Genomic DNA, 26,634 nt, shown 5'->3' with positions numbered 1-26,634 from the left:
ACCATTATCCACTCTAAAGAGAACAGGTAAGTGGCAGATCACTATTTAGTACACCCACAATGTGGCTAAACCACCACCTCATCCTTTTCCAAGATATGTTCATCACCCCAAAGGAAATCCCATCACTACTAAGCAGTCACTCCCCTTCTTCCCCCCCTCCCAGCCCCTGGCCACCACTAACTACTTCCTGTCTCTATGGATTTGCCTTTTCTGAACATTTCACAGAAACAGACCTACACACCATGTGGTCTTTTGTGTCTGGTCTCCTTCATTGAGCGTCACGTTTTGGAGGTTCATCCATGTTGTAGCGGGTGTCACTGCTTCCTTTTGTGCGGCTGGATGACATCCCACTGTATGGACAAATCACCTGGTGGTGGTCATCCATTCATCGGTTGACAGGCGCTGGGGCGGTTTCCACCTTTTGGCTCTTGTGATCAGTGCTGCTGTGAACACTTGTGTACAAGTCTTTGAGAACTTGTTTTCAATTTTCATGGGTCTATCTATACCTAGGAGCGGAATTGCTAGGCCATACGCAATCACCACGTGTAACTTTTTATTTTTTAATTTTTATTTATTTATTTATTTAAATTTTTTTAAATTTTGGGGCACCTGGGTGGCTCAGTTGGTTGGGCAACCGACTTCAGCTCAGGTCATGATCTCACAGTTTGTGAGTTTGAGCCCCGTGTTGGGCTCTGTGCTGACAGCTCAGAGCCTGGAGCCCGCTTCGGATTCTGTGTCTCCCCCTCTCTCTGCCCCTCCCATGCTCATGCTCTGCCTGTCTCTCAATAATAAATAAACGTTAAAAAAAATTTAAAAATTTTTTAATTTTATTTTTTTAACTTACATCCAAGCTAGTTAGCATATAGTGCAACAATGATTTCGAGAGTAGATTCCTTAATGCCCCTTAACTTTTCTTCTTTTTTAAGATTTATTTAGTTTTTAGAGAGAGAGAGAGAGAGAGCAAACTCACAATAGGGGGAGGGGCAGAGAGAGAGGGAGACAGAATCCGAAGGAGGCCCCACGCCGTCAGCACAGAGCCTGATTCGGGGCTCGAACTCATGAACCGTGAGATCGTGACCTGAGCCGAAATCAAGAGTCAGATCCTCAACCGACTGAGCCACCCAGGCACCGCCCCCGCCCCCCCACCATGCGTGTTTGAGGAACTACCTCAAACTGCACCCTCCTCCTTTCCTTCTGCAGTAACACTCTAGTTGTTTCAAAACTCCCCTGCTCCTGCAACAGCCGTCTGAGATCTGGAATAGGACGGAGGGGTGGTAGGGTGGAAGAAGGGGACCCAGGACAGGAGACCCTAGAATGTGGTGGGGAAGGGCTCTGGGGTCTAAATGCCTGGGCCCCAGTTCTGGCTTCTCTGCTCACTCTGGGGATGGCTGACAGAATCATGGCCCCCAGAGATGTTTCCATCCTAATCCCCGGACCCTTGAGAGAGTATGGTAACTTACTCAGCAAAAGGGACTTTGCAGATGTGACTAAGGATTCAGAGGGTGGGATTATCCTGTGGGCCAACGTAATCACAGGGGTCTTTGTAGCAGAGAGGTCAGGCGGGTCAGGGCCAGAGGATATATGAGCATGGAGGCAGAGACTGGCATGACCAGTGGGCGTGGCCACTAGAAAGCCAGAAAAGGCAAGGAACGGACGGTCCTCTAGAGCCTTCAAAAGAAACACAGCCCTGCCGACCTGTTATAGACTCTGATCTCCAGAACCCTAAGACAATAAATTTGTATGGTTTGAAGCCATGAAGTGCGTGGTTGTATGTCACAGCGACAGAGAAGGAGCACCTTAGGTATGTGACTTGAGCTGGTCGCTGAGCTTCTCAAGGCCACACCTTTCATATCTGTGAGTGGAAAGGACAGTGATGCCAGTTGAGGCTTGCCCTGAGGACAAATCAGGAAATGAATGGATGGTGTTAGGTGCGGAGCCTGACATCAGCTGACACGTTCTCCCCTGCTAGACCACAAGCACCACAAGAATTAAGAAATTGTGTCCACTTGGTTTACGGCCAACCAACCTCAAGTGCTGAGCAGTGTCTGGCCCTTGGTGGGCCTGGACACGTCTGCGCTGAAAGAAGGGAGAGTGAGAGCTGCCTTTCTGGACAGGGTCGGGGCCCCAGGCTCCAAGTTCCAGGGGAAGAGGTCATCTGAGAGAGGATAATCATCTTTTTGTAACGACCACGCTGAGGATTAGAATAGAGGAGACAAGGACTACAAAGACTCCTAGTATGGTGCCAGGCACATGCCATCTGCCCAGTGGAGGGGAAATGGAAACCACTTTTCCCTCCCTGTCCCTCCCTCCTGTCTGTCTCTCTTCACTCAAGTCAACAGAGGCCCAGGCCATACTGTGTTCCAGGCTGCCTGTCTGGCCTGTTGAGAAAACAGTGAAAAATCCCCGAGTGAAGAAGCTTACAGGCCCGTGGCTACCTCCCTGGGTCCTGCAGCACCTGCTCCTGTTGGGAAGCTGTAAGCACACCTGTTAGGGCACAGGCCCCACCCCCCTGGAGCCTAGCCGCCCCTAGGAAGGGTGGGGCTGGTTGCCAAGGTGCCAAGGCCTCAGGTAGCAGCTATCTTGGGTGGCGGATCCGGAAGCAGGAAGTAGCCTGTGTTCTCAGGACCTGGCGACTGGCTGACTGGGGGAGCCTGGAGGCTGGTAGGAGTCTGGGCGCCGAGTTGCTGGGGGCGGGGGGTGGGGACCAGGCAGGGGTTTGGGGGTGTTGGTGTGGGAGGGGGCAGGGGCTGGGCTGTGAGAGGTCTGACTGAGTTCTGAGGCAGCCCCTTGGGGGCTGGTGGTACCCAGAAGGCTGGAGCTGAGATGGCCTTGGCAGAAGACCTGGAGGAGCTGGAGACCACGGCCCAGGAAGTGCTGGGGAAACTGAGGAGCCGTCAGCTGTTCCAGTCCAGGTGGGACACTGCTGCCTTCATCATCTTTCTCATCTTCCTTGGTGAGTGTGGCCGTGGCCTTGGCCTTTGCCCGCCCCCCCCCCCCCCCCCAAGCCTCCTGACCCAGACGTGGCCAGGACCCTCTCTGGACACCTGTCACCACCCCCCCCCCCCCCCACCCCAGGCACTGTGTTGCTGCTGCTGCTGCTTGTTTGCATCCACTGCTGCTGCTATAGCTGCTGCAGCCGCCGCACCTCCAGATCCCAGAAGGTGAGCCCCGATCAGGTGAGCCCCACTGGCCTCCTGGGCTGGGCAGGTGCGAGGGGCAGCCTGGAAGTGCACTGGGGAGACGAGGGTGCTGGGCCTCCTGTGGACAGGGGGCAGGCAGGGGACACATGAGTGAAGCCCAGCTGATTCCTGTGCCTCTCTTGTAGGAACACCGCAGGGGTGTGGATAACTTGGCCCTGGAACCTTAACACACCGAGCCCCCCAGCCCCTCTGCCCGTGTGTCCTGCTGGGCAACAGGAACAATGCCTTGTTTGTCCAGAACCTGAGTCTGGAGTGTGTTCTGAGCCTCCCGTCAAGGGGTGGGCAGTGTGGGAACTCAGTGCTTTATCCAGATGCCCACCTGCTTCCTCACAGCTTTCAGCCTACACGACGGCCACCAGACCCTGAATCACCAGCAACTGCCCATGGGAGGGGAAGCTGGGGCCCAACTCAGGGGCTGGAACCCCCAGGCAGAACCCTTGTTCCCATCCCACTCAGCCCCGTGGCAGCCCGGAGGACCCCCTCAAAGGTGGTGTGGGGAGGCCAAGGGCTCAGTCACTGGGTACCCCACTCAGGTCCTGAGTATCAGGGATCCCCAGCCTGGTCCTCACTCAGACAGACAGACGCTCCAGGTAAAGTGGGGTGATCTTTATTTCCTAGAGGCCTTGTCAGGGATGCTGAGCAAACGCATTCTAGGACACCGTAGCTCACGGTGGGTGGCTTCTGTCTGCTCCCCTAACTCACAGCTTAGGGTCGCCACCCACTCCTCACCCTCCATGGAGGGGGTGTGCATGGCTACCCTTCACCATCCAAGGTCAGCTCAGCAAGCAGAAAAAGGAGGCGGAAGGAGAGCCCTGGGGTTGGCCCCACCCAGAGTCCAAAGGTTTCCGCCTGCAGGGAGGGAGGGTTTGGAATGTGGGCCACATCTCTGCTCCGCCTTCCTGACCACCCCCCTCCGCAAAATGAAAAGCAAGCCTTCGTCCCTTCTTTTTAGTGATTCCAGTGTTCATTTCCATCTGTGCAAAAATGATGGGCAGGATGGGGTAAAGACGAAAATAAATAGCCCATGCTGCCCGGCTCTGGCCAACACTCCGAGAGGGGATAGCTGAGAGGGACAAGGTGGTCCCTTGTCTGTCCCAGGTGGACAGACTCTTGGGGGTTCTGTTCAGAAAGGCCTGTAGCTCCAGTAGCTGGAGAACACGGAGATCTGGAGAGGGAGAGAGGTGGGGGGACATGGTGAGTGCTGGTGCTAGGGAGCCTCCCTTGCTGTACCTGTGACCCGAGTGAGATTTCAAGGTCATCCAAGGGCAATTTGTCAGGGAGACGGTACTGTTGCTCAGCAACGTCATGGCCCATCTGCTGGGTGTGTGTGGAGGGTACGATGGAGATTTGGGGGTGTTTTGGAGGTATGACCAGAGCCCTTGGGATCCCCCCAAGATGAAAAGGCTTAGCAGCCTGCCACCTGGCTGGCCCAATGTGTCTGAGAGGGAGGCCCACCCTGACCCCACAGTCCCCCGTGGCCCACCTTATCCTTGAGCTGCTGGCAGAGCTGCAGGGAGACTGTGAAGAAGACTAGGGCATCGTTGAGCCATGGGATCACACACTCCACCTTGTGCACATGGCTCACCTCCAGACGCTGGGAGCCCCACTCGCTGTGGGGAGAGGGGAGGGTCTCCCCTGGGTGGGGGGTGCTGACCAGCCTGGCCCCCCAGGCTCCAAGGTGCAAAGGGTTGGGGAGGGCAGGGTGCTCCCCAGCAGCATACTTACAACATGGCCCCAGGGCTGTGGAGCACGGCGCCTCCAGCTGGGCGGAAGTTCTAGGAAAGAAGGGGACCAGACCCGGTCAGGCCCTGGAGGCTGGTCAGGCCCTGGAGGCTGCCAGGCACGTGGGGGCGGGTGGGGTTCCCTCACCTTGGTGGAGTTGGGCTGCAGGGCGTGCAGCTGGTACACGGTGAGACAGAGCTTGTTGAGGTTGATGTACACATTGACTAGTAGGTCAGAGGGCAGGGCAGGGGCGAACATCCGCTGGGGACGAGCACCGGGCAAGCAGGTCGGATGAGGGTCGCGCAGGCGCAGGCCTCCCAGAACCACCTGAGCAACCCCATTCCCCAACCCAGGCACTGGGGCTTCTAGACTTTTCCGAGGTGTCCTGGGTGGCTTTCTGCACCAGGCTTGAGAAGCACTGATGCAGACTAGGAGCATTTGGGGGACGCAGGGTGGAAACCAAGGACCTTGTCCCAGAAAACTGCATAGACAGAGGACTCGGACAGCAGTTCGGGGTTTCCAGGGCCCCTTCACACCCGTGTCCCTCCCAGGGGCAAGCTGGGCTCCTCAGTGGGGATTCCCTCTCCTGGAGCAGGGGCTGGACTAAGGTACTGACCGTGAGGCCACTGGCAGCGATCTCAGGCAGAGTAAGGGTAGCCGGGGTGGTGAGCCGGTTGCGGGCTCTGGTCAGCTGCAGCATCACAGCGTCCATCAGCTGTGGGCAGGGGGCTGGTCAGAGCTGCTTCGAGGGCAGCCCCTGCCCTCCCACATCAGAGCGTGACAAAGTCATGGAAGCTCCCAGCTCCTGCCCTGGGTGCTCACGGTCTCAAGGCCTGAATCCCTTCTGTGTGGGGCTTGTTAAAGGTGCAGGTACTGGGGTTCCAGCTGAGGGTGGGGGTAGGACGTCTGCAGTGGTGACCACCTATCCAGCAGGTTCTACTGCATGGGATCCTGGGTGCTGGTCCAGTGGGGAATGGAACATGGGAGATCCTGAGGGTCAGTCTCAGGGGCATGAGGGCTTTGTGGATGGGGGTACAGGCAATGAAGGAGCTTAGAAGAAGGGGCCTGAATCCAGCTTGGGTGCAAGGAGCCAGGGACGGTGATGGCATGGCTAGGTTCAGGTCTTAGCCTGGGGTACCAGCCCCATTTTCACAGTTGAGGAAAGAGAAGCTCCCAAGTGCTAAGGTCACATGGCTAGTGAACGGTGGAACCATCTGGAACTCATCCTTTTCCTTTGCCATGACTAAAACTCTTGCTTGGACTCCTCAGAGCCCCAACTTCCACTGCTTCCAGATATTGCCATGGGCATGGGGGTGACCTTGCTTCCAGGAAAGGCAAATCTGGGTGGAGGCATGGGGACTACACCCCCTGTCCCCAGGGTGGTCACAGTTCTGGGAGGGACCTCAGGCCATTAGTTGTAAGTTTTCATATGAGGACTCAGAGGTCCAAAGAAGGAAAGTGAATCACCTGAAGACACATAGCAAACCAGGGACAGAGTTTAAGCATGAGTTTGGGGCATATGAGCGCAGCTGATCCCTGCAAACCATGTGGATTCCCTTTGCTAATTGTAAGAGTTCCTCTAGTGCTAGTCATGTGACTACTAGCATCTACTAGTAGTAGCTGAGCACTTCCTGAGCATTTGCTAGAGGCTACTTTACCTGCATCATCACAACTGGTCGTCACTGCAGTGAGTCCCCCCTCTATAGGTGAGGCTATTGAGGCATAGAATGACTAAGAAAGTAACCTGAGGTTGCACAGCTTACAGCGGAGGCCCTAGAATCAGAATCTCAATCTGAGTCTGGAACCTGGGATATAAATCATTTGACTGTAGGTGGACGGACATGTGTGCGTTGAGAGGTGATGGGTGGGCCATCAGCTGCGCCTGAGGATGTGGGGGCAGAATTCTCCAGGGGCCTGGTCAGGGCCAGGGGTAGGGAACCTAGTTCTCCTGTCCCTTCTGGCTGCTCACCTTGAGGACCTCTGCTCCCGTCCTGAACTGGTAGCTTTCATCCCGGTTGGCAAGGAGGTAAATGGCTTGGCTTACATGGTTCCTGGCATCCTGGATCTGAAAACAGTGCCCATCGAGAGGTCAGTGGGCTGGGCCTCAAGAGGAAGAGATGCCAACTTCATCTCTCGGTGGGGAGTTCCTGCCCCAGTCATCACGATGAGGGGCCATTCTCCTTGGAGGGGTGGGGTGGGAACCGCCTGCCTGCCCTCTCCCCACCAGCTCCCAGCTCCGTGTCCTCTGAATGCCAGGTCCTGGCTGGGTGTTGGGCACATAGCAAGACTGTGGCAGGCCTGCTGTCACATAGCTCACCTTCTAAAGGAGGGCAGGTGATCGCAGAGTAAAGGCCTAAGATAAAAAGACTGACTTGCACAAGGAAAGAGGGTGACTCTGCAGGATGGGGGAGGGGGAGCCTCTTTTGATGGATGGAGGTCAAGGGAGGCCCCAGGGAAGTGATTCTTGAGGATCACCCAAATGACAAGAAAAGCAGAGAGCCGAGCATGGGCAAAGGCCCTGAGATGGAGACCAGCTGGTGTCCAGTGAGAGGGGAAGGGGCTTGGATCAACCAATCACACAGGAGCTTGTAGGGAACATGGACTCTGTCTCCAGGAGCCATCAGAAGCCCCCTGGAGGCTCTGGGAAGGGGAGTTCCTGGCTCCAGAGGACCCCAGTGGTTCCTGCTGGGGCCCAGGGGCCTACAGACAGGTTTTCCACCTCCTTCAAGGCTAGGCTCTGGAGCCCCAGGAACTGCCTGCCCCAGCTCTGCTACTAGGAAACACCCTTCCAGGCTTGCTCCGGCTTCAAATCCCCATGGCCAGCCTGGAGCCCTCAGTGCCTCTCAGGCCTGCCCCTGCCTGCCCTTGTGGCCTGAGCCCCAGTAGGGGAAGGGCCCAACTACCTGCTGCAGCTTCCACTGCTTGTCTTCTCGGAAGGCGAAGTGCAGCAGCTGGTTGTTCCGGGGTATCTTCAGGTTCACATCCTGACGGGCAAGAGTGGATAAGCAGAAGGATGACACCCTCCTGCTTTTGGCCACCCTGAGCCCTTAAGCAGGGGGCCAGAAATGGGGTGTGTGGGGTGGTTCGGGCCCCTGTCATTCCACAGGGCAGAAGGTCTCCCAGCACAGTGGCCATTTGGAGTGTGAACAAGGAGGTCAGGAAACAGGAACTCGGGCCCAAGAGGAACCACAAAGAAATGAAAGGGAAAACAGAAAGGGGAAGGTGGCCTCAGCCAGGAGGAGCTGTGACTGTGGGCAAAAGGGAACACAGGTATAGGCCAATGGACTGAGCACCCACCCACTACTGGAGGAGAGGCACCTTCCCCCACATCTTGGTGCCTGGCACCAACGGAGCTCAGATGCTGGCCGATTTCACTTTGAATTGGGGCCAGCTTAATCCCGCTGCTGCCCACGCTTCACTGGGCCCAGACTCAGGGCTGGGCCGTGTGCAAACATCTCCCTTCGGCACCTCACACAGAAGCCACATGCCAATTCCATGAGGAGGCTGCTGGGGGGTGGGGGGAGTATTTTACAAGGGAGAAAACTGAGGCCCAGAGAGGTCAAGGATCCTGCCCAGGGTCACACAGCCAACTGGTGGCAGAGCCAGCAGGAGGCTCCCATACTCTTTCCCGCTGGATCCTCCAGCAACAGAGAAAGGGGAGAGGGGCTGGGGGACTCACCGCCTGGCTCAGCGCGTCCCCTTGCAGAGTGAGCACGCCTTTCACCTGGTCTGTGCTGCAACACGTGGGGGTCAGAGCAGTGCCTGTGGCTGCCCTCTCCCACCACCTTGCCCTCCCGGCAGCTTGCCCCTCGCTGTCCCAGGATGGCCTACTGGGCCTTGGCTGTGCAGCCTCTCCTGGAGGGATCCCAGGTGTCCCCCTCACAAGCAGCTTCATCGCCCTCATTTCTGCTCAGCCCCCGCTCACCTACAGCTGCCAAGGATGAAGTTCTCCTGCTTGGCAGGACCCTCCGTGCCGGTGCCAGAGCAGGGCAGAGTGAAGCGGAGAGAGGCCTCCTGGAAGGGCAAAGGGGATTAGGGTAAAGTTCATCCAATCCAGTTCAACGGTCTTTCCAGAAGCCCCATTTCCTAGGTTGGCCAGGGGAGGGTCAAGTGGGTTGGTCTCACCGGAGCACCTTATCCAAGCCTCCAGGGCACCTTCCCATTTCTCAGGCCTTTCCGCCCTCACCTGGGTTTCAGGTCCTACCAGAGTGGATGGATAGCTGTTCCTTCCACATTCCCCAGAAACCTGCCTCAAGCCCAACTCCAGGATATAGAACAGAGAGATGGCCTCCTGGCTTGGTTAAGATGCTTGGGTTGGAGGGTATTATGCTAAGTGAAATTAGTCAGAGAAAGACAAATATCATATGACTTCACTCATATGAGGACTTTAAGAGACAAAACAGATAAACATAAGGGAAGGAAAACAAAACTAATATAAAAACAGGGAGGGGGACAAAGCATAAGAGACTCATAAATATGTAGAATAAACAGAGGGTTACTGGAGGGGTTGTGGGAGGGGGGATGGGCTAAATGGGTAAGGGGCATTAAGGAATCTACTCCTGAAATTATTGTTGCACTATATGCTAACTTGGATGTAAATTTAAAAAAAAAGGGGAAAAAAAAAAAAGACGCTTGGGTGTGGGGACAGAGTCAGAAAATGTTAGTAGTCATGACAACTCACAATTTCTGCCCTACCAGGCAATGTCTGGACATTTCTGTGAGTGGACTTATTTCACAATAGCCCTGTGAGGCGGGTACTGCAATCTTTTTGCGAAAGGGAGCCCCCCAGATGTTGAGTATGATGCTGGAGACCTTGAGATAACAGCTTCAGTGGAAGCCTTCCTTGACCCCGACTCCCTGCCCGGGAGCTCATTCCACGCCCAACGCACTGCGCTCACACAGCTGCCTGTGATTAAGTGGACAATCATGTGTTGGTACCCCGACTGGACTCCCAGTCCTCCGAGGCAGGGCCTGGTCTGCACACCGCGCATCCCGCCCACAGCAGGCGCTCGGGAGGCAGGGGCATCGGCCCGGGAAAGAGCCGCTGCTGGGCCGGCCCGCCAGGCGCCTTACCTTGAGGATGTCTTGCAGCTGCCTGAGGACGGCGTGCACCTCGTCGTGCAGCAGCCAGCGGAACTCCTCCTCCTGAGGGCACAGGCCGACTGTCAGCCTCCCGGGCCCACCGCCCCCGGCTCCACCCTGCCCTGGCCGCGCGCCTCACCAACACCGCTCGCTCCGCCGCCGTCGCTGCCATCGCGGTCGCCATCGCCGCCGCTCGCCGCCCAGCGACCGTCAGGCACCCGCCGTCAGCTCGAGGCTCGGTGCACCGGCCGTCAGTGCGCTAGCAGCACCCGGGCCCACCCCCGCTGCCGATTGGCGGCACGCGCGTCCGCCCCGCCCCCGGACCGCCTCTCCCGCCGCCGACCGGCCGAGCCGCGCTCCGAATCGAGGCTGGCGGCTGCGCGAACCCGCCTGCTCCGGCTCTCCCAGGCTGCCGCTGGCACCCACCGCGAGCGCTCTGCGCTCGGGCGCCGTGTCCACCGCCTTCTGCCGCTGGAGCTCTTCGGCCGCTTGCCCCGCCCCTCCCCGGCCCTGATAGGGCGCCCTGCTCCGCTTGCGCACATTGATTGGCCAGAGGGATGGTTTGCTCTCGCCGCGCCCGGCGATTGGCCGGCGTGGCAGCCTGTTCCTGCTCTGCCTCGCCCTCCTCCCGCGGAGGTCGCGAGTTCCGTTGGTCCAGGAGGAACCAGCCGGATGACCAAGCAGTCCCGGCGCAGTCCCGGCGCAGTCCCGGCGCGAGGGCTGCGGGGCCGTTCTTGCGCTCCCGGCCCTCCTCCCTCCACCACACAGCGCTCTGGGTCTGGGCACAGGCCACTGCCGAGGTAATCAGTCACAGTTGTGTTACCAAGAAACGTTTTATTTTGCTTGCAGTAGCTTTTTTTGTTAATTGCACAAAATCATGTTTTGTTTTTGCCATTTAAACATCACACAATCCTATTCTGAAAGACAAACGCTCATTAAAAACAAAGCAAAAATAAAAATTCACAACCTTAATTACCTAGAAGATTTGTCATTTAAAGTAGGTTTAAAGGGGAAAAAAAAGGGATGGTGGAAGAGGGGCTTTCTTACAAGCTTTTTCACAAGTGTCACATTTTCTTCTAAAAGGGAAGGATTTCAAAACAAAGGTGAAATAGCTTAAACAGAAATAGTCATAAAAAGAAACTTTACAGAATTGTCAACAATATTAAGACAACATTGACTAACCAGTTTCATTACAGCATCTTCCCCCACCCCCACCCTCCCACCCCCAACCCCGAGTGTCCGGCTAGGACTAGAACAGGCTTTGTGTTCAGACAGAAAAGAATTCCAAATCCCAGTGAAATTATGCCAAAAACCCGCAGGCATCTTCCCTGCCCTCCCCCCTATGTCTTCTGAGATCCCCTAGCCTGGGTTCTATCAGTGGAAAAGGGCCAAATTTGTGAGGGGGAGGGGCCCACACCAGTGTGGTCTCCTCATTATACATATTCACTAGAAATGCTGACCTGCAAAGTATAACTTTGGAAAATTCAACCCATATAGAGGGAGAGAACATGGACATCCTTTGGGTGACTTCTCCTTGTTTTTACACCACATCGTAAGTCCCTCTGGTCCCCTATCCAAGGAGAAACGTTAGGATCTCAAAGATGTCTTAGATCTACCTCTTTGGGTCAGTTAGTTCAGGTTGGGTCAGGTTCAGTTCTCTTCCCTCCCAAAAGACCCTGGGGCCCTGGAACCATTGAAGGCTATGCTTCTGGCTGAAGTGAAGACACCCGATCCTGTTTCAAGAGCTGAGCCTAAGAAATGGCCATCGTTGGTCAGGCTGGGTTTGGGCCAAAGAAGGGACAGAAACACTGTCTCCATGGGAAGAAGAGGAGGAAGGGAGAATGAAAAGGTAGGCAGGTGGGGAACATGTGCAGGAGCAGGTTGGAGAGGATGGGACTGCTGTGAGGGGACCCAGTCAGAGTGGCTCCAGGTGGAGTCTGCAGCATAACGGAAACAGGAAGGAACCCCACTCTCCTCCCTCTTTGCTCCTCCCTGGTGGCCCTCAGGATCCCCTTCCCAAGGGCTGGAATGCAAATCCAAATACTAAGAGCCTGGTGAGGAGTGAGCTCCCCCTACACCAAAGTGAGGAAGTCTGATCCCAGCCCAGGGCTCTGCAGTGATGGTGACTTCTGGGACAGGTGCTCAAGAGCGGCGAGGAGAGCAGGCTTCTGTGAGGCTCACCTAACGTGCTGGCGATTTGCTGCTCTCCCTGGAGAGCCAGAGCCCTGTGTTCGCTCAACTTTGCCAATCTCTTTTCAGTTCACAAAGGCATTTACGGAGAGTTGGTTGCACATTGGTAGCTTAAATATGACAATCCTCATCAGCTGGTCACCTGAGGTTGGAGGGCCCATGGGGACCCTCTGTTTGGAGTCGGTGCTGGCTCATCTTGACCCAGAGCCTCTCTCTCACATGGGGGATCCAGTGGGGGGACGTGGACGTAACCACAGCCTCTTTGCTCTGAGGGACGGCAGCAGTGGGAAGGCTTCCAGTTCTCACTGCTGATTCTAGTTCCTCTACTGGAAAGGGTCTGAGATAAGACAAGCTCAGGAGGAAAAAAAAGCCAGGCAGCAGTTTCTGGGCAGCTTCTATCCTGGGGCGAGAGCCAGTGTGTGGTGTGTAGGGTGTGTGTGTGTGTGTGTGTGTGTGTGAACACACAGCCACCTAGTCCGGGGCCTGTGCCCAGCTCAAGAGCTTTCCCAAAGGCCAATCCTGCTGACACCCCTCCCCTCCCCAGGACCTCCAGGGGAGGGGTGACGCTGTGTGCTGTGCTGATGGCAAGTCTCAAAGTCTGTAGAAAAGGAGATGGAGACAGGTGGACTGGTCCAGAGCTAAGTCCCAGGACCCCAACCCCATGTGAGGAGGAGGGGCCAGAGGGAAGACTTGGGGGGCAGGGATGGGGTATCGAGGGCTTAGTGTATATAGGCTCGGTACACGGCAGACATGTCGTTGTCAGACTGGTCCAGTGCCTTGGCTCTTTTGTACACCTGGGAAAAAAAAGGAGATAGGCTCATACTCTGTCCACAGAGCTGACTTAAAAACACAATCTGCTTCCTGGAGGCGGTTCTAGATGTGGTCAGGCAGGCAGGCGGCAGGCAGCCTTTGGAGTCCAGGCTATCTAGGTACAACTCCTGGCCAACCCCCACACTGATTTTTTTTTTTTTTAAATAAAAAAATGTTTATTTTTGAGAGACAGTGTAAGCAGGGGAGGGGCAGAGAGAGGGGGACAGAGGATCTGAAGGGTGCTCTGTGTGGACAGCAGAGAGCCCGATGCGGGGCTAGAGTTCACGAGCCGTGAGATCAGGACTTGCGCTAAAGCTGGGCGCTTAAACGACTGAGCCACACAGGCCCCCCACTGATCTTGAGCCAGGTGCCTCAGTGTTTCTTTGCCGTCACCACTACTACTTGAGGTCATGGAGGTGACAAGGTTATCATGAGGTTTAAAGGGACTGAGGAGGTAAAGTGCTTAGAGCATTGTTGGCAATTATAATCACATCCCTTCCTACCTCCAGGGTCTTCCTGTGTTATGCTCTGGGCTGCTATCCTTGTCCTTCCCTCTGTGTGGGATGCTTTTCCCTCAGCACAGCTGGCCCCTTCCCAGTCAGCTCCGAGGCCTCTCCCGAGCAGCCTATCTAAGACAGCAGCTGCACCGCTTCACTCACTCTGCTGTATTTTACTCATACTTCTGACCTTTACAGACTCTTGTTCAAATATTTATCTGCCTGTCTTGTGCCTCTTTCCATTAAAATGTAAGCGCCACAAGGGAAGGAACGGGCTGCTCCTGAACACGTCCCCAGAACCTAGAATAGTGCCTGGCAATCAACAGCCACTCCAGAGACACTAGGTGAATATTATGAACGAGTGTGAAGAGAATTAAAAAGCCATTCGACAAAGGCAGTATGGCATCCAGGCACACTGAAGAAATGCAGTTGAACACAAGGTTCCCCCATACAAGCTGCATTTTTGTCTTTTTTCAAACACAGTCCAGCTGAAGCCACTATAGTTGAGTGTCCATTACAGCTCAGGTGTAGCTGTCAACTCAACACGAAGGCTCCATAAGACCTTTTCAGATACAAGAAAACCAATCATTGCCAGCAGACCTGCACTACAGGGAATGCTAAAGCAAGTTCTTCCAGCTGAAAGGAAACAATCCCAGGGAGAAATTCAATTCTTTAGAAAAGAATGAAGAGCCCTGGAAATGGTAAATAAGAGAAATATACAATTATTTTCTCTCTTCGTTAAAATAAAATACATAAGACTACTTAAAACATTCCAACGTTGGGGCGCCTGGGTGGCGCAGTCGGTTAAGCGTCTGACTTCAGCCAGGTCACGATCTCGCGGTCCGTGAGTTCGAGCCCCGCGTCAGGCTCTGGGCTGATGGCTCAGAGCCTGGAGCCTGTTTCCGATTCTGTGTCTCCCTCTCTCTCTGCCCCTCCCCCGTTCATCTGTCTCTCTCTGTCCCAAAAATAAATAAACGTTGAAAAAAAAAAAAAAAAACAAAAAAAAAAAACCCCAAAAACATTCCAACGTTGACCCTATGTTTAAAACAAAGGCAGATGTAACCCAGAGGACATCTGTACCCTAAAGCAGGGGTTCTCAACCAGGGATTATTTTGCCCCCACTGGACATTTGGCAACGTCTGCAGACATTGTGTCAACTGAGGGGGTGTTGCTGGCCTCTAGTGGGTATAGGACAGGGATGCTGCTAAACATCCTGTAAGCACAGGATGGCTCCCACAGCAAAATGTCATCGTACCCAGGTTGAGAAACCCTGCCTTAAAGGAGGAGGTGGAGGGGGAGGGAAATGGAAATGTATCTATGTTTTATGTGAAGAGGTACAAGATTAACTCTAAGTAGACCGTGAAGTTTAAGGATATTGCATATTCTTGCATACTGATATCCCTAGAACAAAGATAAAACAGAAACAATGCGTCATTAAGAAGACAGTAGGTAAAATGGAATTCTAAAAAATATTCAAATAATCCAAAAGGCAGTAAAATAGGAAGGACAGTTAAAAGCCAGAAGAGACAAGCAGCAATCAAATGATAAAACGGTAGCTCCAAATCTGACCATACCTTAACAGACTTTAAGAAAAGGACTAAATGTTACTGGCCTAGTTAACTTTAAGATCCTGAACAGTAAGCACCGGTGAGGAGCCTAAATTCACACCATCCAAATGGCCAGATAGCACCACGTTCCATTGAGAAATTAACTAAAATATTTGTTTTCAAGCCAACAAATCCTGTAGACTCAGGGCAGAGGCAAGTCAGAAATCACCTCACAGAGAAACCTGCCAACACAAACCACACATAGAACCCTTCAGAACTGACTTCAGTTAAAGACAAGCTTGTTGACAAAAAAAATTATACAAAATACAAAAATAAGTCCGCTGCTAAGAGAGAATCCAAGGTAAAACAAACATGAGTAACCTGAAATTGTACTGCAACCTGAAAAAGTGAAGTAAGTACTCTGGCATGTTCAGGCAGACAAGGAAGGGACAGAAAACACAGAATTCAGGGACAGAAGATTACAGATTATGAAAAGGTAGGTCTGAAAAGAGCAGAACCGTGTTTCTTTTTTCCTTTTTTTTAATGTTTATTTATTTTTGACAGAGAGAGAGAATGAGAGAAAGAGAGAGAAACAGAGCATGAGCGGGGGAGGGGCAGAGAGAGAGGGAGACACAGAATCCAAAGCAGGCTCCAGGCTCCGAGCGGTCAGCACAGAGCCTGACACGGGGCTTGAACTCACAGACCGTGAGATCATGACCTGAGCTGAAGTTGGACGCTCAACTGACTGAGCCACCCAGGCGCCCCAGAACCGTGTTTCTTTACTTCTTCGCTGGTACAAGACACTGGAGACTTCTATTTAACTTGAGTGATGCATATCCTTTTTTTAGCACTTGGAAGATACAGCTTCTAAAATAAATGAATTTATGTGTTTTACACAAAATGTAGAGTTTTGTTTTTTGTTTTTTTACATGTTTGTTTATTTTTGAGAGAGCACATGTGCTTGGGGAAGGGGCAGAGACAGAGGGAGACAGAGGATCCGGAGCAGGATCTGAGCTGTCAGCAGAGAGACCAACGTGGGGCTTGCACTCACAAAGTGGGAGATCATGACCTGACCTGAGCCAAGTCAGATGCTTAACCAACTGAACTACCTGGCGCCCTACAAATGTAGTTTTTATTGTAACTCTACAGTAAAGAAATAGTGCTCAGCTTTTTTAAGGCTACACTTCTAAACAACTTTTCAAAAAGTGCATGTGTAGGTGCTTAATAAAGTTGTCATTCAAAAAAAGGTAAATGACCAAACACCCCAATTAATAGGCAGAATCTTTCAGAATGGGTAAAAATCCAAGCTCCAATGACAGGCTGTATACAAAAGATACAGTATAAAAACACAAACTGAAAGCAAATGAATGGAAAAAAATATACAATGGGGCACGTGGGTGGCTCAGTTTGGTTAAGTGTTTGACTCTTGATTTCAGCTCAGGTCATATTTAATGATTCGTGAGTTTAAGGCTCACATTGGGCTCTGCGCTGACAGAGTGGAGCCTGTTTGGGATTCTCTGTCTCCCTCTCTCTCTGCCCCTCCCCTGGCTCACACTCACTCTCTCTCTCTCTCTCTCTCTCTCTCAAAAATAAATAAATATTAAAACAAATATAAAAACAATAGCACCTATAGTAAAACTGGGCAATAGGCTTCAAGACAAAGACCGGAAAGCGACATTTTATAAAAACAGAAGGGCAAACTCATAAGGAAGATGTGGCCATCATAAATGCTAAGAGTTTCAAAATTACAGGAGTTTCAAAGATAATAGACAAAATCAAAGGGAAAAACAGACAATCCCACAATCACAGTTAGAGATTTTAAGATCTTTCAGCAACTGAAAGAACCAGAGAAAAAGGCCAGTAAATGTGATCCGAAAAAACTACCAACCTCAATCTAACTGGTATCTGCAGGACATAGTCCTCTTAAGTGCACACAGCACACCCAAAGACAGACCATCTGCTGGGCCACAAAACAAGTCTGATTAAATTTAAAGAACCAAAATCCATACAGGATGTGTTTTTTAACCACAACAGAGACATATTAGTAATCAATAATCATTAGATATGTAGGACAACTCCAATTATATGATACACTTTTGAATAATCCACAGGTCGAAGAAATCACATGGGAAGTAGGCATGGCTAAGAGGGAAGTGTACAGTTTTACATGCTCCTGTCTAGAAACAATGACCTGAGATTCCACCCCAAGAGATGAGACACAAAGCAAAATAAAGATGGGCAGGGGGTGGGGTGGGGTGGGGTGGGTAGCGAATAGTAAAGACAAAAGGAAGATGGCCAGGGTTGTGTTTCGCCTCTGGCAGGTACCTCGTTGGCTGCAGCTGCCATAGGAGTAGGATGGTTGACCGCATCACCCAAGGCAATGGCTAAGCGGAGATCCTTCTGGATGTACTTCAGGTAGAAATCAGGCTTAAAGTTTCCTTGCAGGATATCTGAGGAAGGAAAGCCACTTATCAGGCAAATTGAATAAACTCTAACTAAGAAACTATCTGTAGTACTGTAAGGCCTCAACACCTGGCATTTCTTCCCTCTTGGACACTGAAGAGACAAGTTCCCAGCCAGTACCCCCAAATCCCACCTGCCAGGTCTCTGGACCCCCTCTGACCAAGGGCATGGAATGAATGAAGAGAGTGCGTCTTTCACACCCAATGAGCCCTTGAAGAAGAGACTCCTCTGTGAGAGCTGCCTGACTCAGTTTCTCAGCTCCTATCAGAACTAAAATGCAAGAGAGGCCAAAGGCAACTCACTTTGGCACTTCTGGTCCAGGAAGATGCTGGCCAACTGTCCCTGATTGAGGATGTCCAAGAGTGTCTGCTGGGACTGGCCTGTCACTTGGGCCAGGGTCAAGCCCTCAGCGATGGTGGCCATGAAGCTTCCCTGGACCATGTTCACGATCAGCATCATCTTGGCTGCGTTGCCAACCTCACCTGGCCAGGGTAGAGAATGACGGTCACTTCTCAAGAATCTGAGGGCAGGGACTTTCTGCCCACCCTCATCCCTGCTCGGACCCACCTCTACACCCAGGGGAGGCCCCATTCACCTGCCCCTGACAGAACTGGCTCTGACCCTTCGGGCTCTTCCTCCTTCCAGGCACTGACTGTGCAAGTCAAAGGAAACCTTCCCACGGGGGCCCCAGGCAGAGAGGCCGTGCGGGAGTGACGCTGTCATCAGTGCAGTCTAGAGGGGATGTGGCCCACCCAGCCTCCGGGCCTGCAGTGGCCCGACGGGTGGGCAGGCATGTTACCTAGAAAGAAGGAGGTCTTCCCCATTGCCTGGAAGCAGCTGCTGCAGTCCTCATACAAGCCCCTGTCTCCTGCTGCTAAGATCACCAACATCCCGTCATTAGACAGCTGCTGATTCCCTGAGACCGGGGCTTCCAGAAAGCGGCCCCCCCTGGACACAATCACCTGGAAAGGAAAGTCATAGCTTCTGAAGGCCTTGTGCCTCACTGGGGTTTCAAGTGGGAACACCTGGCCCTCCACACCGAGGCCCTAGACAGATGCCTGAATCATACGTAGCATGCAGCTAAGCTGAGGTCTCCCCACCTGCTCCCATTTACTTGCAATTTCTTACAAAGACCAAACATGACCATGCTCATGGCTTGGCCGACCATACCTCCTCCAGACACTTCCCTTCTCTGACTTCAGCCACCCTCAGGGCACAGAGGGGCCAGAAGTCACCACTTGGCCCAGCAGCTTAGTGGAAAGAATACTGCTAGGATCAAATGTGGATAGCTGCTTAAACCAAAAAGGCCCTGCCAGCTGCCTGGAATGCTTCTCACTGTGGGGCTCACAGCTCTGGGACCTAATGCCCATCCCAGCTGGGCAACACCTCTCCTCTCATGGCTATTCAGACTAGCTGTGGCTTTGAAAGTAAAGAGCGAAGACAACCTAGTCCCAGGGCTACAGGCCTTTCTTTCTCTCCCTGCTTTTGTCTTTAGAGTAACCAAGTTGCCCACTCAGGAGTGATCAGTTAGTCTTGGGCTCTAACCACAAGGATGTTGGAAGGCCACCACAAACGAGGCTGCTACCTGGGCCAGCTCAGTGACTGTGTCAGCATCCACTGTTGACATGTCCACATAGCACTTCCCAGGGCGGATCCCTTGCAGTACACCACTGGGGCCCAGCACCAGCTGTGGAGACACAAGGGAGAAGCAATAGCCCAGGCTCTTGGCCAGATGCCCAGGAGCCCCTTAGACCTCAGGTTAGAATTCTGTTGCTTTTTTGGCTCACTTACTGATTAGGAACTGAATATTAAGGCTGAAAAGGGGGAAAGCAAGTGAAATAAGCGTAGGAATGAAAAATACCTCTAGTACATTCCTAACAATCTTGTAAAAGGGTTTATGTGCTCCTTTTTATTAAAAACCTCCCATTTAAATGATAACCTCAGTATTTTCTTGGGTTTCACTGGATTTACCCGGATTAAACTAGTCACCAGTTTAACAAGATGACTACTGTACTTGAAATGTGAAAACATACAAATAGACCCACAGCTAAACAGAGGATCTGGGCACGTGGACGCAATACGAATACACAGGGCTCGTCAGCACAGATCTCAGGGACCCTCGTTTTTATTCTTTGTTCTGAATCAAAGGAAGTCTGTACTCAATTTACAAAAATATTTTTCACAATGGGGGATGGCCCCAGATGGGAAATTCAACTCCCCCACATGCTGTAGACACTCACTCATGGGCAGGGGAGATGGGGTGGGGGAGAGGGAGGCCAGACAGTTTTCCTGGCCACAACATGATGGGAGAAGAGGGGATCCTTACGTCCTTGGCTGCCTTGGGATCTGACACGCAGGCGAAGGTGATGTCACAAGTTGAAACGACTTCAGCGGGGGTTCTTCCTAGGCGGGCCCCCTCCTGGATGAACAAATCACACTGCAAAAGTCACAGATCCTAATGTGAGCTACAGGCAGTGCACAACCAATACAACAACCAGGCCAGAGACACCCTGCCCAGTCCTCCTGGCTGGCCTCTCAAGGCAGGAGGCTGAGGCTAGGAGCTGGGGACACCGGAGTGGTGGTCCAGCTTTTTGAAGGAAGTAGATTGGGCCCCTTAAGGACCGTCTCATATTTTTGCATAACTGGTGCCTAGAACGAAGTTCTACTTCATAGTAGGCACAAAACAAGTGTCTGCTAAAGGTTTCCTGTTTGAAGAACAGGATGTAAATAGCACCTGTCCGCAACCCTCTGTGGCTGTCTTGGCTGTGGCAAAACCTGCCCAGTGTCCTGGGCTACTCACACTGTGCTGGGGAAGCAGGTCTGGGGCTGGGAGGCTGCCATTCCTTACCGAGATGTTCCTGGGTGTCTAAAAGCTTTAACTTTTCTTCCTTGAGAATTAAAATTACCCACCTCATAACAAAACATTATCAATATTTCAGCTTTTTCCTTTTCCAAAATCATTTAAATAAATAATTAGAATAACGTGAACCTATTTTGTAACCAACTTTTAATATCGTGTGTGATTTACATTTATCCACATTACAGTCTTTCTTAATTATTGTTTATAATGGATGGCTGCAGAATATCCCATTGAGACACACCTGAATTTACCTAATGGCTCTCCCGAAGTTCAATATCAAACCTGCTTTTAATTATAAATGACTCCAGGGGTGCCTGTGTGGCTCAATTGATCAAGCATCCGATTTTTTATTTCAGCTCAGGTCATGATTTCACCATCGTGAGACTGAGCCCCGGATTGGGCTCAGTGGGAAGTATGGAGTCTGCCTGGGATTCTCTTTCCCTCTCTCCCCTGCTCATTCTCTTTCAAAATAAACAAACTTAAAAAAAAAAAGTGACTCCAACTAATATCTTTATGTACAATTCTTTTCCTTTATGTTTTGAATCTAGGTCCCTGAAAGTAGAATAAACAGGTTCCAAATGGTGTTCAAGTTCTTAATAAATGTAGACAAATAGCTTTCCAGTGGAGCCATGTTAATTTATAATGATCACTGGCAAGGTATCAAATTACCAGCACTGAGTACATCATTTAAAAACAACAAACAAGCATCCGTAAATGCATAAAAACTCTGCCCTACTTGATGATTTAACCAGCCAAACCCAGTAACTTTTTGTTTGATATGTATTTTGATTATTCTTGATTATTGAACCTTTTACATATTTTTTAATTTCATAAAAATTTTTTTAAGTAGGCTCCATGCCCAATGTGGGGCTTGAACTCATGAAGATGAGATCAAGAGTCACAGGCCCCACCAACTGAGCCAGGCAGGTGCTCCAATTACTGAACCTTTTAAATTTAATATCTTCGTTTATTGTTTCTTTTGTAAGCTATTGTGTGTGTTGAGTTATCATATTTGCTATAAGCACGTTTGGTTGATGTACACTTTAGTCTATTTTCAATTTATTTTAGCACGTGGTAGGAGGTGAGAGTAGCATTTCCCCAAACTTGCAATCAGTTGTCCTGAACAGAACTTACTGACTGACCTTTCTCCTATCTCACTGATTCCTACAGAGTCACCTCTATCAGTTGCAGCCCCAGCTGTCCAGCCTACCTGATGGGTGTGCTTCTTTATCACGGTACACAACAACTCAGCCTTTTAGTATATCGCTTTATGTTTTAAACTTTGCTTGAAAGAGATCTCATTACTTTCTTTTCTGAAAATGTGTTTTCCATTAGCTATTCCAGAAGAACCAGAGAGTAATTTTTTTTTTTTTTTTTTTTTTTGCCAAGATAGTTTAAAACAATTCTACAGGGATGGTCAAAAATTAGATGGCTTTCTAAAAATGTTTGTTTATTTATTTGAGAGACAGAGACTGCCCATGTGAGCTGGGGAGGGGAAGGGAAAAAAGGAGAGAGAGAATCCCAAGTAGGTTCTGCGCTCTGCGCTATCAGTGCAGAGCCCAATGTGGGGCTCAAACTCACAAACCATGAGATCATGACCTGAGCCAAGAGAGCCAGACGCTTAACCGACTCAGTCACCCCAAAGAATGAGACAAGTTTTTATTTTTTTTTCAACATTTTTTTTTTTTAATTTTTTTTTTATTTTTGGGACAGAGAGAGACAGAGCATGAACGGGGGAGGGGCAGAGAGAGAGGGAGACACAGAATCGGAAACAGGCTCCAGGCTCTGAGCCATCAGCCCAGAGCCTGACGCGGGGCTCGAACTCACGGACCGCAAGATCGTGACCTGGCTGAAGTTGGACGCTTAACCGACTGCGCCACCCAGGCGCCCCAAGAGACAAGTTTTTAAAGATGACATTTACTACTTAACTTGTGCCAAGCATGGTGCTGAGTACTTTACATCATCTCATTTAATCTTTTGCACAGATGAGAATTCTGAGACTTAGGGAGATAAACAGCGTTGCTAAAAACGGTGAGCAGGATGGCTGTAACTTGAATTTAGGTCTGTCTGATTCCACACCAGATTCCTAACTGCTATGCTCTACTGCTTTCCCATAAATTAATCTGGAAAGAATGGCCATGTTTACATAACATTTAGGTTTTCCAATCAAGATACAGGATGACAAGAGGCACTTCTATCAAAGGGGAAGGCACTTATAAGGAAAACCCTGACTCTCCCAACTTCTGCAACTGTGCATCTAACATTTCCTGGTTACCCTTGCCTCGAATCACAACAAATACTGCCGATGGGACCTGATCACTCTCCTGACTTGGGTCCCCACAGCCCCTACCCAATGCCCAGCAGCTGAAGCCCAAATCCTTCAGTAAGGCTTTCAGGGCCTTCAGTGCCCTTTCCCCCACAGACCCTTTGACTCTCCAACCAGTTCCTTTTATCCTTGAAAAGGCATTTGTTTCATTAGAGTGATTTTTTTTTTTTTACCTTGCCAAGAACATTGCTGTTAATTCTAATCCATTAGGCCTGCCACCTCCTTCAGCAACCACCCTCCTACCACAGCTGCACCTAGCTGCACATGGGGTGCTCATCCAGTCACTTTGTAAACACATGTTCAGCCACAGAGGCTCCCAATGGGCTGGTCCTTCCTCAGTCTCTTCCTGTGTTCCTGGTGAGTACAGGGCTTTAGTTTCTTGTACTCAGACTACTGTTCTTCACCTTTTCTTGGATAAGAACTTGATGGGAGAAGCCATGGCTTCTCTCCAGTGCAGAGGTGCACATTCAGACCTGGAGTTCCATTTCAGGGCATGCACAGACCCTTGAAGTGGTGGACCACCACCCTAGGTTAAGAACTTCTAAACCTGTCCTGCTTACTTTGGTTGCCGTTAGCCATGGTGGGGGACTATTACATTTAAGTGATGTAAAATTAAAATTTCAATTCTTAAGTCGTACTAGCCATTGATTCAAGTGCTGAAGAGCCACATGTGTGAATAGTGGGTGTCATACTGGACAAATCCTGGACATCTCCATCACTGCAGAATGCTCTACTGCAAGGTGCTGTTAGTACAATCCCAACGACACAATACAGTGCAGCCATGCAAAAGGAAGAAATAAATCTATCTCTACACACTCGGTATCAAAGAATTACTAACACACTCACATGTATTTGCACGTGCATGAACAAAAGGATAAAAACACCTGATGTGAGCTACCTCAGCTAATGGCAAGGAAGGGAGAATTTCACTTCTTTTTATAGGCCTGTATGTTTTTAAGTGTTTACTTTTTATAAACAGCATCCTAAGCTTACATCCTTTTATAAATAACATCCTAAGCTTCTGTACCTCCATCTTTACTTGCCTGAACTATAGAGCTTGGCTCTATACTTGGCTACTCTACACATGCAAAATGCTGAGCGGAGACAATAGGAAGATTCCTATCCTCAGTTACTAGTTACTCCAACTCCAAGGGTCAAGGGTTTGTCCCACCCCGTCTGACAAGCACCACCACGAATGCTTACTTTCTCTGCAGTCCGGTTCCAGACGGTTACTGTGTGACCCATTTTTAGCAAGTTGGAGACGATGCCACTTCCCATGAGGCCAAGGCCCAAAAATCCTATCCTGAAAAAGAGAGACACTGATCGGTTCAGGGTGGAGTGGGACCGTGGTCACCAGAAACCACTCAGCGGCTGGCAGCACCACAGCAGAGCCGGAAGCAGTGTGTGTATGTTGTGCCTTTTCTTACCCTGCCATTGTTTAAAAGTGTCCCTCAATTGAAATGGGCTTTTCTAGACCTTTGCCTGCCACAGAAAGAGGTGTGCCTCTCATATGGTTTAGGGCAAGTCTCCCAAATTGTTTCCTTACTGCTGTGATAGACGGTCTGAGCTTTGAATTCCGTTAGAGCAAGAAAGCAGGCTTCTGTCTTCGGCTCTTGCAACAGCTTCCCGATCGACCCCTCTAAATGCCTGGCTTTCAGATGCCACTTTAAAGCACATCAGCAAACTTCTTCAACTGTAGGAATCAGGATCAGTCTTCATCTCCCTGTCCAGCTCTACTTCTGACACTACACTTGTGTTCTTCCCGCTACCAGCAGAGACGGGTCTTGACCCTCTTCAAAGCTTCCTTTGGAGCCAATCTTTTCCAGAGCACGAATTCTTCCTATGCCTGCCTTCTCCTGACCCCGTCATGGCTTTCCACTGGCCCGTCCACAGTTCTCCACCACACCCTTCTAACTGTAGGCCCATTCTCATCTTTGGGGACTAAAGTTCAGGTGGACAGCATGCTTGTTCACTTTCACGTCCGGTAGCCTGCTCCTTTGTGCAACCCCGAGAACTCGGGGGCTGTTGGCTACTACTGCCGTTTCTACTGCTTTTACAGGTGATTTTATCTTGCCCCAAGGTCTCTTTCTGGTTCTTGTACTTCACTCCTTGTATGTGATACGGCTAACCAATGCCACTTTCTTCATTTATTATTCCTTGGTGTGCTGGTTTTTGGCTTGGGTTTCTCTCCACAGCTTCTCCACCTCACTTGACCTGAGTTACCCTTTTATTTTTTTTAATTTTATTTTTTTTTTAATATGGAAGCTTCACGGATTTGCCTGTCATCCTTGCGCAAGGGCCGTGCTAACCTTCTCTGAATCGTTCCAACGCTAGTCCATGTGCTGCTGCAGTGAGAACCCTATTAGCCTTTTAGTATTCTCGGTCTCCTGGGGTCACATCCACAGCCACCTCTGCAAACTGGCTCTTGTACTGAAAGGGTCCCCTCATCCTTGCTGGGATACAGATTCTCACATGGTCCCCCAGCCTGAATCCAATGATGAAAACAGAATCTACCACCTTCCTCACCGAATGGCACCCTCGCCCACTAAGCTTCAGCCAAAGCTCAAAACCAGGAGATCTTTTGTCATTCACAGTTGTCTGAGTAGTGCCAGTTTCCCCTAGGATTCTAAACCATGGCAGACTAATTCTCTTTCCTTTTCTTGGCATTTGAGGACACCCAGCAGACCACATAGCTGCTTCACCTTGTAGCTGGCTTATCTTTGTGTCAAAAAAGGGTCTGGCTAACAGGGCAATGAAGGCGTTAGGTGGAAGCACTGGACTCTGTCCTCAGCCCTGTCCTTGTCTTTTCGTAAAAAAATCAACACAGTCCTCCTGAAATCAGTGGGTGATACCCACCTCCCCTTTCATTAGCACATAACATGCCTGTGTCTTCTCCACTCCACTCACCCAGGGACGTTCACCCAAAATAAACAGTAGGATCAAGCATGTTGTCAGCATGAAAACTCATAAATGAAGTAAAAGATGTACTGTTTTTGTCTGAGAAAGAACCGCATGGGAGATACAGACGGCAGCTTCAGACCGGGCCATCTTGCTCAAGGGAGTGGTCCGTCTTAGCACTTTCATCACCATGACCACAAACACCGTCAAAGTAAGGGCAGGGGTGTGTGTGGGCACAAGCTAAGCTTTGGGGACCACAGTCAAGGCTCTCGTACCTGCCCAGGCAAAGGAGAGAGGTGCTGACAGGTGCACGAGAAGGACCAGGTGGCGACGGCAGGGAGAGCTGGGAAAGGCAGGACGATGGGCTTTACTCCAAACATCTTCACCTCTCACCCCCCACTTGCCTCCACCACAGCCAATTTCTGGGTTTTCATCACTGTTCTGCTGAGCCAGTGGTTCTCAAAGTGTGGCCTCTTGACTGGCAGCAGCAGCCTACCCAGGAAGGCGTCCAAGACACAAATTCTTGGGCTCTACTCCAGACATAGTGACTGAGAAACCCAGGGGCGAGGGGCCCTAGCAACTGGCGCTTTACACGCAGCCTTCCAGGTGATTCTGAGGCACAAGAAAGTCTGAGAACCACCAAACTGAGTGTTCTTCCTACTCGAAGAGCCACCAGTGAGCTATGAAGCCAACCCCATTGTATATTTATAGGACCAGGGTCTACTGCAGGTAAAATTACCCTCAGGCCAAAAAAACAATGTCATTAAAAGTTACGATCTTCCCCCTCTTTCCACTCAGTCCCAGCAATGGCTGGGATACAACCCTTAAAGAGCCCCCTTAAAGAGTCATCCCCAACTCCCTAACAGAACTAGAATCATAAGAAGCGTTTTCAGCAAAGGTCTTACTTTTTGTCTGTGGGTGTGATGCTGCCATTCACTGCTGTGCTGTCTGCTGCCTGGATGGAGGTGGACCCGGTTTCCTAGGGAAAGGAAGCACAAATCATCAGGTCAGTCTGCCCACGGCAAGGGCCCCAGTGGAA

At 51.0% G+C, this 26,634-nt stretch overlaps 3 protein-coding genes and 1 non-coding gene across 9 annotated transcripts in view; 1 reads left to right on the top strand and 3 right to left on the bottom strand.

The window, feature by feature from the left end:
• Positions 1-2,507: 2,507 nt before the first annotated feature.
• On the top strand, positions 2,508-3,440 carry SMIM22 (small integral membrane protein 22). Of its 3 annotated transcripts, none has more exons than XM_086691420.1 (4): positions 2,508-2,661; positions 2,812-2,953; positions 3,076-3,176; positions 3,326-3,440. In XM_086691420.1, the coding sequence occupies exons 2-4, from the start codon at positions 2,824-2,826 to the stop codon at positions 3,365-3,367; spliced, it is 273 nt and encodes a 90-aa protein (XP_086547546.1). In that variant the 5' UTR covers positions 2,508-2,661; positions 2,812-2,823; the 3' UTR covers positions 3,368-3,440. The 3 variants fall into 3 exon arrangements, with proteins under 3 accessions (XP_086547546.1, XP_086547545.1, XP_086547547.1); XM_086691419.1 differs by having other exon boundaries at positions 2,513-2,661; positions 2,809-2,953; XM_086691421.1 differs by having other exon boundaries at positions 2,515-2,661; positions 2,809-2,953; positions 3,076-3,161.
• Positions 3,441-3,791: 351 nt separating this feature from the next.
• On the bottom strand, positions 3,792-10,359 carry ROGDI (rogdi atypical leucine zipper). The gene is made up of 11 exons (XM_025916811.2): positions 10,144-10,359; positions 9,996-10,067; positions 8,848-8,936; positions 8,602-8,656; positions 7,826-7,906; positions 6,892-6,987; positions 5,539-5,637; positions 5,070-5,183; positions 4,926-4,975; positions 4,684-4,810; positions 3,792-4,365 (listed from the first exon to the last, which is right to left on the bottom strand). Exons 1-11 carry the CDS (start codon positions 10,186-10,188, stop codon positions 4,324-4,326), a joined length of 870 nt encoding a protein of 289 aa, XP_025772596.1. The 5' UTR covers positions 10,189-10,359; the 3' UTR covers positions 3,792-4,323.
• Positions 10,360-10,818: 459 nt separating this feature from the next.
• The window catches only part of GLYR1 (glyoxylate reductase 1 homolog), a 34,646-nt gene continuing 18,830 nt past the window's right edge, over positions 10,819-26,634 (bottom strand). For 2 of the 4 annotated variants that reach the window (XM_086691415.1, XM_086691417.1), the window contains 8 exons: positions 26,501-26,574; positions 23,901-24,000; positions 19,838-19,948; positions 19,097-19,198; positions 18,311-18,473; positions 17,814-17,993; positions 17,374-17,498; positions 10,819-12,988 (listed from right to left, as the gene is read on the bottom strand). In XM_086691415.1, coding sequence (XP_086547541.1) covers positions 12,914-12,988; positions 17,374-17,498; positions 17,814-17,993; positions 18,311-18,473; positions 19,097-19,198; positions 19,838-19,948; positions 23,901-24,000; positions 26,501-26,574 — 930 coding nt within the window. In that variant the 3' untranslated portion in view covers positions 10,819-12,913. The remainder of the gene's footprint in view (positions 12,989-17,373; positions 17,499-17,813; positions 17,994-18,310; positions 18,474-19,096; positions 19,199-19,837; positions 19,949-23,900; positions 24,001-26,500; positions 26,575-26,634) is intronic. The other 2 variants (XM_086691416.1, XM_086691418.1) reach the window with 1 other exon arrangement.
• LOC112853368 (U6 spliceosomal RNA) lies at positions 24,950-25,055 on the bottom strand. The gene has a single exon (XR_003222905.2). It is a non-coding gene; the product is annotated as a U6 spliceosomal RNA (small nuclear RNA).

The sequence above is a fragment of the Puma concolor genome, chromosome E3, assembly GCF_028749965.1.
Source record: "Puma concolor isolate L17-30 chromosome E3, mPumCon1.1.hap2, whole genome shotgun sequence".
NCBI lineage: Eukaryota > Metazoa > Chordata > Mammalia > Carnivora > Felidae > Puma > Puma concolor.
This window is presented reverse-complemented; position numbering and strand designations above follow the sequence as displayed.